The 12,421-nt window shown below is 33.5% G+C and overlaps 2 protein-coding genes across 2 annotated transcripts; one reads left to right on the forward strand and one right to left on the reverse strand.

The window, feature by feature from the left end:
* The first annotated feature begins 674 nt into the window (after positions 1-674).
* LOC106422418 (putative disease resistance protein At1g63350) lies at positions 675-3,715 on the forward strand. The gene has a single exon (XM_048736043.1). It carries the CDS (start codon positions 815-817, stop codon positions 3,533-3,535), a length of 2,721 nt encoding a protein of 906 aa, XP_048592000.1. The 5' UTR covers positions 675-814; the 3' UTR covers positions 3,536-3,715.
* Positions 3,686-6,817, reverse strand: LOC106422517 (AP-1 complex subunit mu-2). Its single transcript, XM_013863303.3, has 11 exons — positions 6,474-6,817; positions 6,235-6,381; positions 6,081-6,143; positions 5,470-5,646; positions 5,265-5,368; positions 5,057-5,164; positions 4,888-4,984; positions 4,693-4,790; positions 4,437-4,578; positions 4,235-4,357; positions 3,686-4,118 (listed from the first exon to the last, which is right to left on the reverse strand). The coding sequence occupies exons 1-11, from the start codon at positions 6,600-6,602 to the stop codon at positions 4,020-4,022; spliced, it is 1,287 nt and encodes a 428-aa protein (XP_013718757.2). The 5' UTR covers positions 6,603-6,817; the 3' UTR covers positions 3,686-4,019.
* Positions 6,818-12,421: the final 5,604 nt, after the last annotated feature.

A 12,421-nucleotide genomic window follows, 5' to 3' on the forward strand; every position in this document is an offset into this window, starting at 1 on the left:
AAGACATATTTCATACCAACTCCCAATCATTAAATGAAAATCAATTTACATATACTACAAATATATGTTCGATTGAAGTGCCATCTGAAACTTCTCTAAACAAGCTTGTTCGATCAATAATGAAAATATTATAAAAGAATTGCTCCATTTGGTTTCCAAGAGATTTAAGAGTAATCCTTCCACTATAGGTTGGATCAAGCTTGGCAAACTGATTAGCGATTGGATTAACATCCTTATCCATTATTTTCATCTTCTTTAGTTTGCATATCACAAACTCTGCTTTACTACCAAAAATCAAATAAAAACTTATAACAAAATTTGTTGACACAGATAATAAAATCAAGAAGATCAGATCGTGATGTTATTAAAACATCTTCCTATAAAATATAAATTGCTATTTTTTCTCTCTATTAAAGGAAGAAATATTATTTTCTCTATTTTTAATTTAAATGTGCAACAATACCGTTTATAAGAATACATTGGAAAAAAAATTCACTTCAATATTTTCTATTTTAAAGGAAAATAACAAGATACATTAGAAATGATGTCTGAACATCTTACAATAAGCGTGGATTTAGATATATAAGAAAAAGATATGTGAATCTACTAACTGGAAACAAGTGTGAATGTGAATCAATCATTGTTAAAATCAAATGAGCACTATATCAAAATATCTTGTTTCGTGTGGACCAAGAGAAAAGTCTATCTTCAACTCCAATCTGCATCCACTCTATCTTCAATTGCTCTCGGCATCATATCTGATTTTCTCGGATCAGTAAAATTTCAGGCATCTGCCTTTTTATGTTCTTCTATAATGGGCAATTGTGTCTCCCTCTCAATATCTTCTGATCAATCGATGAAAAAGATATGTCAATGGCTAGACATCCAAGTAGGTTATGTTCACAACCTCGAGAAGAATCTGTCGGCTTTAGAGAAAACCATGGAAGAGCTCAGGGCTAAACTTGATGATTTATCAAGAAGGGTAACAAGAGAGGAGGATAGAGGTTTACAAAGGCTTTCTGAATTCCAGGTATGGCTTACTAGAGTTGAGACTTTTGAAAACGAAGCCAACAATCTTCTTATTGCTAGAAATGTTCAACTTCAAAGGCTTTGTCTTCTTGGTTTTTGCTCTAAGAGTTTAATATTGAGTTATCGTTATGGCAAAAGTGTTTCCATGACTTTAAGGGAAGTTGAAAAACTGAATAGTAAAGTTTTCGAAGTGATCGTTGAGCAAGCTCACACATTTGAGGTGGAGGAAAGACAGCTTCAGTCAACAATTGTTGGTCTGAAAGAAATGTTGGAGAACGCATGGAATCATCTCATGGAAGATCGAGTTGGTATTATGGGTTTTTACGGTATGGGGGGAGTAGGGAAAACAACTCTTATCACACAACTCAACAATAAGTTCAGTGGCATGACATGTGGATTTGATTTTGTGATTTGGGTTGTGGTGTCTAAAGAGTTACAAGTAGAGAAGATTCAAAGTGAGATCGCTCGGAAGGTTGGTCTTGATGGAGATGAATGGAAACAAAAAGAGAAAAGCCAAAAAGCTGATGTTATATACAATTTCTTAAGGAAAAAGAGATTCATGTTGTTTTTAGATGACATATGGGAGAAGGTGGATTTAGTTGAGATTGGAATCCCGTTTCCAACAACACAAAACCGATGCAAAGTGGCATTCACTACCCGTTCCAAGGCTATATGTGCTCACATGGGCGTTGAAGAACCAATGGAAGTCAAATGCTTGTCGGAAGATGACGCATATGATTTGTTCCAAAAGAAGGTTGGAGAAACAACATTAATAAGTGATCCAGGGATCCCCGAACTTGCAAGAAAAGTTGCTAAGAAATGTTGTGGCCTACCGCTCGCACTTAATGTTGTAGGCGAGGCCATGTCATGCAAGAGGACGCTACAAGAATGGTGTTACACGATAGATGTCTTGACTTCATATGCCGTAGAGTTTTCTGGCATGAAAGATAAAATTCTTCCACTTTTGAAGTATAGCTATGATAATCTTGAGGTGGAGCAGGTCAAAATGTGTTTACTATATTGCGCTTTATTTCCCGAAGATGATAGAATTCCTAAAGAGAAATTGATAAGCTTATGGATATGCGAAGGGATAATAGACGGAAGTGGAGGTATAGAAAGAGCTGAGAACAAGGGTTATGATATAATTGGTAGTCTTGTTCGTGCATCACTGTTAACGGATGTCAAATGGTATGGAACAGAGAATGTATGTATGCATGATGTAGTTCGTGAGATGGCCTTATGGATTGCATCTGATTTAGGAGCACAAAAAGAGGCTTTCATTGTGCGTGCAGGGTCTGGGTTAAGTGAAATGCCAAAGGTTGAGAACTGTAATGTTGTGAGAAGGATGTCACTCATAAAGAACAAGATTCACCATCTCTCTAGCAGTCATGAATATCTCGAGCTCACAACTTTGCTTCTACAAAAAGCAAATTTGACAAATATCTCGAGTGAATTCTTCAAGTCCATGCCAAGACTAGCTGTTTTGGATCTATCATATAATGGAAATCTGTTTGAACTGCCGGATGGAATATCACAACTAGTTTCCTTGCAATATCTCAACTTGTCATATACAAGTATACGTCATTTGCCTAGGGGTGTGCAAGAGTTGAAAAAGCTAATTCACTTGGATTTGGAGGAGACAGATAACCTTTCAAATATTGATGGGATATTATCAAGTCTGCACAACTTGAAGATATTGAATTTATCTCGTGCTGGTTTTTCATTGGATTGCAACATACTGGAGGAGTTGCTAACCTTGGAACATTTAGAAATTTTAACCATAGAGATCGATCTTCAACAAGGTTTGGAACAATTTTTGAGCTCTCATAAGTTGACACGTGCAACAAGAAATCTAACGATCAGGGGTATGCAACTTGAATCATCTGGTATCTCACTTCCAATATCTATGGAGAATCTACGTGAATTCAACATTGTATGGTGCAGTATCTCTGAGATAAAGATGGGAACGATATGCTTGGAGAGCAAAACGGTTTATCCTCTAGAAAATCCGAGGACCTCATGCTTCTTGAGCCTCTCTAAAGTGATTATACTAGATTGCAAATGCGTGAAGGAGTTGACGTTACTGATGTTCGCTCCAAATCTTAGAGATCTCTCTGTTAAATCTGCAAAAAAATTAGAAGATGTAATAAACAAAGAGAAAAGTCGTCACGGTGAAAAATCAGGGATTGTTCCTTTTCGAAGGCTGGAATTTCTTTTGTTGGGTGATCTACCGGAGCTGAAGAATATCTACTGGAATTCTCTACCTTTTCCATGTCTAAAGAGAATGGATATAATCAGATGCCCGAATCTGAAAAAGCTTCCACTGGATTCCCAAAGTGGCAAGCATGGTGGAAATGGAGTAATCATAAGATACACAGTTAAAGAATGGATTGAAACTGTGGAATGGATAGACGAAGCTACAAAAACCCGCTTCTTACGTTCATGCCTACACGTATCTGAAACGCCGAATCAAGACAATCAACCGCATTCTTCGGTACCAACCTAGGCGGAATGGATCGAACTCAGAAGTTCACATATATCTCCAATGCCCGCTTGTATTGATTAATTCAATTGGCTCTTTGTTTAATATTTGTAAAAGCTCCAAAAGCTGTGCTCTTAGTAGAGCTATATATTACAGTAACATATGCACCCTAAAGACAAGAACCAAAATATCATCATTTAACAATTTTGATCGAAGAACAGAACACAGACAGAATGTAGCTGGAGTTAAAAAAGAAGGAACCATGTCGTGAAAGGTTACAAAGGGCCATATGTAAAATAAATAAAATCACCATAAAGATAATTAACAAGGATACGACTACAAAAGTCAAATTAAAAAAAAAAAACTTAAAAGGCAGATTTGATCGGCTAAAAAAAAGTTTCAAAACGTTTATTTTGCTCTACTTGTGTCCTGTTTTGTTTCGTTTCATTGATTCCCGGAGGAATGTGGGAATCACAATTGGCATAAAAGGATAAAAGCCGAATGAGCCTTAGACGAGTCTTAGTTCATACTCACCAGCCATGGTTATGTATCTCACCCATGGAAGTGCTTGGTACCCGCTCTTCTCGATTATCTTCAGGTACCGAACCTACACCACACACCAGCATTATTTAGTACATGGAAGTTTAATCACTTATGGAAGGGCTGTTTACGCATTGGGGTGTGTGCTTAAAATGCAGAAGATGTGGAAACAAACTAGCTTACCTGAATCCCTGAGACAGTGAAATAAGGGATCTCGAATTTGACACGGATAGGAGCTTTTCGCTCAGGTGTTGCTTCTTCTGCAGTTATACTGGGAAGATGGAACTCTGCCCTCAACATATACTCCTATAATTGTTTTTCTAGAGGTTAACATTGAGACTAGATGGCTGATGGTTTCAACTGTATCAAGGAAAAAAGCATGTACCTTGTTCCCGGGGAAAGATTTGATTTTCCAGACCAATGCATCTTTTTCAGGAGCATAAGCAGCAGACCCCAGAGATGTCCTAACGGTGGGGTTAGATGCATCGGCTGGTACAGGCAACTCAATCTCAACATTCGTTGCGGTGCTGCAAATTAAAAAAATTCTCAAATCAAATGTTCAAAGAATCTGATCATCAAGATATGTGCATTAAAGTGAAAGAGACAATCAAAAGTGACATAGTGCCATAAAATATATTTACCTCCGTTCCTTGAACTGACTTCTAGCTTTTACGAGCATCTCAACACGACTTTTGGAATGCCTTTCTATTTGCGCTTCCACCCATATAAGCGGTTTCACCTGAACCAAGGAGTATGAAAAAAGATAATATCATGAGATAAAATTTGTTGAGGAGGAGGAAAAAAATCCTATCCATGCTATATTCCATAGTTCAAACCTGAGTACTGAGTCTATATGTCATCAGATCAAAAGCACCATCAGGTGGTATGAAAGATATCGTCCTATCATTTTCAAAACGGGCCAATCGAACACACCTGCGTAGAAGGAAACGAATACATATAGAATCGTTTACAAGGGTAATGATCACTGGAGCTTAAAAAACATACTGATGGAATTTGATGTCCTCCAAATCAATGGCTTTTCCCTTTGTTGTTCGCCCCTGCGCTTCCAACAATACTCTATCATTCAGTCCTAACTTACACTCTGGCATTCCACTGCAATGGAATGGATCAAAGAGAAAAAGAGTCAGATAAAATGGCAAGACAAAGATCAAAGCAAAAGGGGGATGACATCTCAAATGATTTAGGAACATACGTCAAGTAAGTTCGCATCTTGAGGGCTCCAACAACATCAGACCTGATAATTTGCCCATTACTGTTGACAAGAATATTTACATTCTCAATTACATCCAAGAAAACCTGGAGAAACAAGAGCAGAGAGGCTGTAATCATTTGCAAAACCAAAAAAACACAGCAGATGGATAACAACATGTTCCTCTCTTGAAAACAAAAGCACTCACTTCGTTCTTCTTGTACTGTAATCCCTCACTCCTCCAGGAGACAGCATTAGTGACAGCCATTGGAGGTCTCTGTGTGACTTCCATTCTATATGCATCAGTCTTGATGAACTCACTGAGGATTCTTGCTTCGGTATACTGAGGGTACCCAAAGTCCATCATCTCATCAAGTAACTCATACTGCCAATCACCATAAATCAATTTCAATAAATAGCCAAATAGTAGTATAAGAACCAATGTTTTAAAAATCGGTCTAGGCGGAGCCTAGTCTTAGCCGAAAACATTTTCCTAAACTCCGATTTATACGATTCAAATCGGTTTAAACTGTTCTAAATCAGTTAAAATCAGTCTAAATATGTAAAATTAAGCAATAATGTTACTATAAATCCACAAATTTATCCAATTTCTTTTGTTTTGTGCATCTAGTTTTGATAATTCATCATAATACTTTTGCAACTAAACCCAAAAACTAAAATATCTCATATAAACATAGAAATATATAAAATAAATCAATATTTCGTTAATGTCTAGGCCTACCGTATTATTCGCATAGTCGCTACTGCGCCTAGCGATTTCTTGAACATTGATAAGAACTATGGAAGAAGTAAACATACCACAACGACAAAGTTATCCCTGAGTGATTCTTCCTCTAACTCCTCAAAGTAGTGCTTAAAGACCTATATAGATCACATCACCACTTCAATCATATGTAACAGCAATACACTTATGTGTATTTACGCCTTAAAAGCAGCAGAAGAATTAACTTACATCGATGACGCGGTGAAGGAAGGAGAGAAGACTGGCAGCATTGCAGTTCTGCCTGGAGGCTATCATAAGGTAAACGTTACTGTGTTGGACAAACATGTAAGTGACCCCATTATCGTAAGCGACTGGATCATTTGACTGTGAATCACCCTGTGACCAATCAGACACACAACATAATTGAGAAATGAGTAATCTAATCCAATGAACAAACCTATTAATCTAAAGAATCAAGAAAACGAAACCTCTTTCTCGATGAGCTTAGAGAAGAAGCGTTCGGCTTGAGCGGCGGAGACATCGCCGCGGTAGTCACGCCAGACGAGAACGCGACCTTTAATATCGAGCAGAAACAGCGCAGAAGCAGCTCCTGCCATGTGAATCTGATTCAAATGAGATCTGATGAAATTATGCTTCGATGGAGATGGAGCTGAATCTAGAAGGGGAATGAGGTGGATCTTTCACTGCTGAGATTTTCCATTTTCGCAATCAACTTCTCATCGATCTGATGATCTTGTTATTGTTCTTTTGGGTTCATCATGTGGAACCGTAAAATTAAATTGGAAGAATTTACCAAATATTCTGAGAAAAGAAATAGCTACTCTCGAATTTAAAACGACGTCAATTGTGGTTTTATCAAAAGGAAATTTCATGATTACAACTTTGGACATTTTCAAAAATATTTTCTTCGTTAAATGGTAAAAGACTCTTATACCATTGTTCTCTATATATAATAAATTATTATTTAAATAAAATATATACTTTTATGTTTTCAAATTTTAACTTTTTATAAACTTATTTTTTATTTTTTTGAATTCTTTTTTTAATTTTTTCAAATTTTCTTTTTGAAAATTAAAAATTACGTTTGAAACTATTTTTCTTTATTTTTTAAAATATTTATTTATATATTTATTAGAATCCTAAATTTCATATTTCAAAAACACTACCCTACCTCTCAACTCTAAACCCTAAGGTATAAGTGTTTTCTATCTTCATTAAAAGTGAGTGTAAAATTGATTAGTATATACATGAAAAGTGGTATTATGAATGTGATATTATGAATGTGGTATTTATGACAATTTTCCTTATATTATTCCACCTCTTAACTCTAAATCTTAAATCTATATTAGTTAGCTTAGGGATATAAGTGTTTTCAGTATATTCATCTACTATTGCATGACATATGGATGTACATAGGATTTCACATAACACAATCCCTCCCACTAATCCATCAGGCAAGCGCCCATCATTCATTAAAAAGCATATTTTGTAGATTGACAACGTGTGATAGAATGCACCACTTATAGCTTTTACGTTTTGAAAAAATAAAAAAATCTACCTATAAAAGTTGTTTGGACCTATTTGACCTATTTATTTTTAGCTTAACCTTTTATATACAACCAAAATGCATAACTTATATTACCCGACATAATTTTCAACATCCACCGGTTTATATCAACCAAAAATTAAGTATAAACAATTACTTTTATCAAACCTATGCGATTGATATTTTATACACACATTTTATCAAACAAGATCAAATGTTCCAATACAAAGAGGTCATGTGTCCATCATATCTGTCTCATCCTCCTCCACTAACGCATCAAGTTCTTTGCAGAGAGGCATCAATGTGATGTTTAATATATTTTTTTATCAAACGTTTATTCTATACATACATTTTTATTCAATGAGATCAAATGATTTTCAGAGGGGGCATGAATAAAGCAATCTTATGTTTCATCTCTTTCATTAGAGCATCAAGTTTTTAGCAGAGATGCATCAGTGCCCAATTTAATATATCAAAACAATTTTATACATTCATTTCATTATCATCTTATTCAATTCATATCAAAAACTTAGTTATAAAAATTAAGATTGTGTTTTCCGTCACATTTGTTGAATTATAAATACAAAACCAAACCCTATAACAGAAATAATAAACAAATATTTTATACTTTAATATTGAGATTTTTGGAATCTTAAATATATCCACGTTCTTAGATTGTGTATTATACACGATTTTGAAAATAATTGATGCTGATATATTCGTATCTTAATAGCTTTACATAATTATCGTTAAATTTTATAGAATGTAATCTAAAGATTCTTTTAAGATCTCTTATTAGTAACAACCAAGATATTTAAAAATTTATACCCTAATTTTGATGGCCATCTCACCCTAATATTATAAATAGACCTTCATTTTTTAAAATTTATAAGATATATAAATTATTATGTATTATTGAAGAATCATGGTAGATTCATAATGACAATTACGAGTGTTTAAGAATATTTTACAAAATTATCATAAAATTAAATTTGAAATCTAAAATAAAAATATAAACTTATAATAGGTTATTAACAGCAAAAATAAACTAATAATGTCATATCAATAAGGTTTTCTACATTATTATTTTTTATTAAATGGCATAATAATTGGTGTTTTTATCGGATCAATGGTATCAGATCGTCGGTTAATAGCAAATTTTTGGGTTTTTACCGGATTTTATCAAAATTTTAATTAACGAATTTTTCATTAATTCCGAACCGGATTATATACAAGGTACTGGGTGTACGATTTGACAACGGATATGGGTCGGATATGAAAACACTTCTTGAAACTCAAACTTTATTATAGAACAACTTTTAAATTATTTGTTTTCTAATAAATGAAAAAACAAACCCGCGCTTTTTAAGCGCGAGTCAAAATCTAGTTTATACTATTAAAAGAGAAACATTCTGAAAAAAAATCTACTTAAAAAAATTGTTGGACCTATTCAATAGAATCTTAATATGTCTTATTTTATATTTACTTTAGTTAATCAAAATTATCAATTTTGTTAAAAGGGAAACTCCAACTGCCATCACCCGATATTTTTGCATCTAACATATCCTTTTACACATCTCAATATTTTAAGTGCACTAATATTCACTTCATTACGTGAGGAAAAAGTCAAAACAAATTAATAATATGGAATATACATATTTTCGACCTTATATAACCAAACATATAAAAAAATCAAAATACTACCCGTCGTGATGAAATTCGTTGGTAGGCTATTTAAAAAAAAATGTGTGTATGAACTTACAAAATATGTTCAAAGGTAGTAAGCATATTTCCAATACAAACCAAATCCCTATACCATAAACCATATATTATTTACTCATTGGACTCTTACCATTTTTCATGTATTTTCTTGAATCTATGTATTTGTCATACATATTTTCTAGAGATTTTTTATCATATTTTCAGTATAAATCAAACCATATACCCTAAACCATATTTCCATAAACTTATAAGCCATATATCCTAAACCCTATTTCATATATTTCTAAACTATAATCTGATTTCATATACATGTACTTCATATGACAAATCAAATAGTTTATTTAGTATTATGTATTATTATAAAATATATAAAAAGTCTAATAAATTTTTTAAAAGGTGTTATCAGATTTTTCTGCGTTTTTACCTGAGCAAATCGAATATTTTATTTAGTTTTATGTATTATTATAAAATACATGAGAAGTTTAGTCAATTTAAAAAGTGTTTTAATGTTCTATGGGTTTTAATCTGGACAACATGTGTCGGTTCATATGTTAATGGCGAGTTTTTGAATTTTATCTGATTTTTAATTAATAGGTTTTCATTAAATCCAAATTTTGTGGAAACATATCAGTTGGTTATTAATGTTTGGTTTTAGAATTTTGGGAACCGTTCATGTATTTACAAAGTTCGGTTTGGTTTTAGTTGGGTTATTTAGGTTTTTCTTTTGGTTCGGTAGCATGGTTTGAATCCGGATAATATCTCCAAAATGGGCCCAATTCTGTTCTGGTTTAATTTTGGCTTTCAAGTAATTTCAGGTTTGTAGATAAAAATTGCTGGATAATTTAGAGTTTTCAGTTTAAATATAGGGTAATTCGGTTTGTTCGAATAAAAATATCAGATAATTTGGATAATTTTAAATATTTTGAATAAAAATTTGGGTTATTAAGCTTTACAGGTAATTTGGTTTATAAATAGTAATTTTAGGATATTTGTTTATTTAGAAATTAAATATAATTTATTATTTTTAGGTATATAATTTGTATTTTAAAATTCAGGCGTCCATTTGATTTTCTATTTGGTTTCAGTTATTCGGCTCCCCAGATATGGAATCAACTCGGTTATTTATAAAATTCATTTTAATTTGGGTTTTGTGTGTGTTTCAGTTTGATATGGTTCGGTTCACGATTCCACGTAAATGTGTCTAGAATTTTACACTATTTTATATAGAAATTCATATTAAAAAATATATATATTTAATTTTGAAAACAAACTCGCGCTTTCTAAACACGGGTCAAAATCTAGTAATAACTTAAAAAATCATTAGAGCATCTACATTTGTTGTAAACCGGAGCTGCTCTACCAATTATTTAAGGAAATAAATGAAGAATTTCTTACACTACAAGGCAGTTTTTGAGTTTTTATTACAATATAAGGTAGTTTTTGTTCCTAAAGTAGTTTTTTAAAACTACAAGCTAACTAAGTCCATTCTTGAAACTAAATGGATCCCACAATATTTAATTTTATTTTCCTTCTTTCTCTCTAACACAAAAACAGCTTTTTCACGATAGAGAAAATCTGAAAATCCATGATTCTTAATTTTATTGGAAAAAGATGATAAAGATAAAGAAGTTGAGCGGTCGTCACCTGAAAAAACAATGTTGATATGAACAAAGCTCTTGCCGCAGACGCTTCTCGTCTTCTCCAACTTCGTCGAAGGTTCAGATCTATCATAATGTTCTTTGTCATCTCCTCCAACGCGTTGATTCATCTTGTCATCTCTTATGTTGCGTTTAAGCAACATTCCCGGCGCCGTGACCTCATCTCTCTCGCCATCACGGCTCTGTAGAAGCTCGATAACATCAATGGCTACTCTTGGGTTTTTTGCACATTTAGTCCTTCACGTTTTGTATAATTTCGTTTTTAACACAAAACATATTAATTGTGCATATGTCTACTCAAATTAAACCATAAACTTCTTGATTGTTCATTCTAGTACATTTTCATAATTTCACGAATGGTCAAAAAATAAAACCTCAAAACCCAACAAATTTCTTGATTATTCATTCCAGTACATCTTCATTATAGCACATATGATCTTTGGTTTTTATTACTTTCATTTTTACCTACAAACTTTCAAAATAAACAATTGTCTCTTTGATTTAGCTCAAAATTAACCAATTTTGTACTACAACCCTATGTTAATAAAATGATCATATATATGCACATAAATAAATGTATTGGAAAAATAAATTAAATGAAAAAATTAAAGCTAAAAATCATTAGATATCAATAACACACAAAAGCATGTGTACATCTCATTATCTACACCATCTTTGGCGTGTACACCTATTGGCATGAATGATACATCTTGGTGTGTACACCTATTGTCATGAATTGAACACCGAGCGTACACTGGGGCGTACAACAAGCGTATACGGGGGCATATACGAGAGCGTACATTGGAGTGTACACCGGGCGTACACCATATTGTACACTAAAACATATAGTATGCACTATATGGTGTATCCTACGATGTACACTGTAGCGTATACTTGGGTGTACACCATAGCGTACACTAGGGTGTACACCACAGCGTACACTAGGGTGTACACCGTAGCATACATTAAGGTGTACACTGTAGCGTACACTAAAGCGTACATAGGGGCGTACACGAGAGTGTACTCCTGGGTGTACACGTGAGCGTATACTTATGGGTTACGTACACGTATACTTATGGGTTACGTACACGTAAGCGTACATCTATGGGTACACGTACACCAGAATGTACACCATATTGTACACTAAGGTGCACACGGTAGCATACACTATAGTTGCTCAAAGGTGTACCATTGTGTCCATGAATTCTTTTGTTTGTCTTTTGGGATTACATCATTTGAGCTCAAAATTAGACACATCATTTGAGAAATTTCTCCCTGATTTATTTATTTGTTTTCTTCATTATCTTTGTACATAATGGGATAAAAACTTGTGTAAGTATTCTATGGAACACCTGAAAAGTCGCATTGGACCAAGATATCTTAGACGCCAGAAATATATGTAACATTAGAACCTAACAATACTCAACTCTAGACTTTTATTTGAATCAAGATGGAGTAAAATATTAGCACCGCAAATATCGTCAACGTG

Source organism: Brassica napus, chromosome A1 (genome assembly GCF_020379485.1).
Source record: "Brassica napus cultivar Da-Ae chromosome A1, Da-Ae, whole genome shotgun sequence".
In the NCBI taxonomy this organism is placed as follows: domain Eukaryota; kingdom Viridiplantae; phylum Streptophyta; class Magnoliopsida; order Brassicales; family Brassicaceae; genus Brassica; species Brassica napus.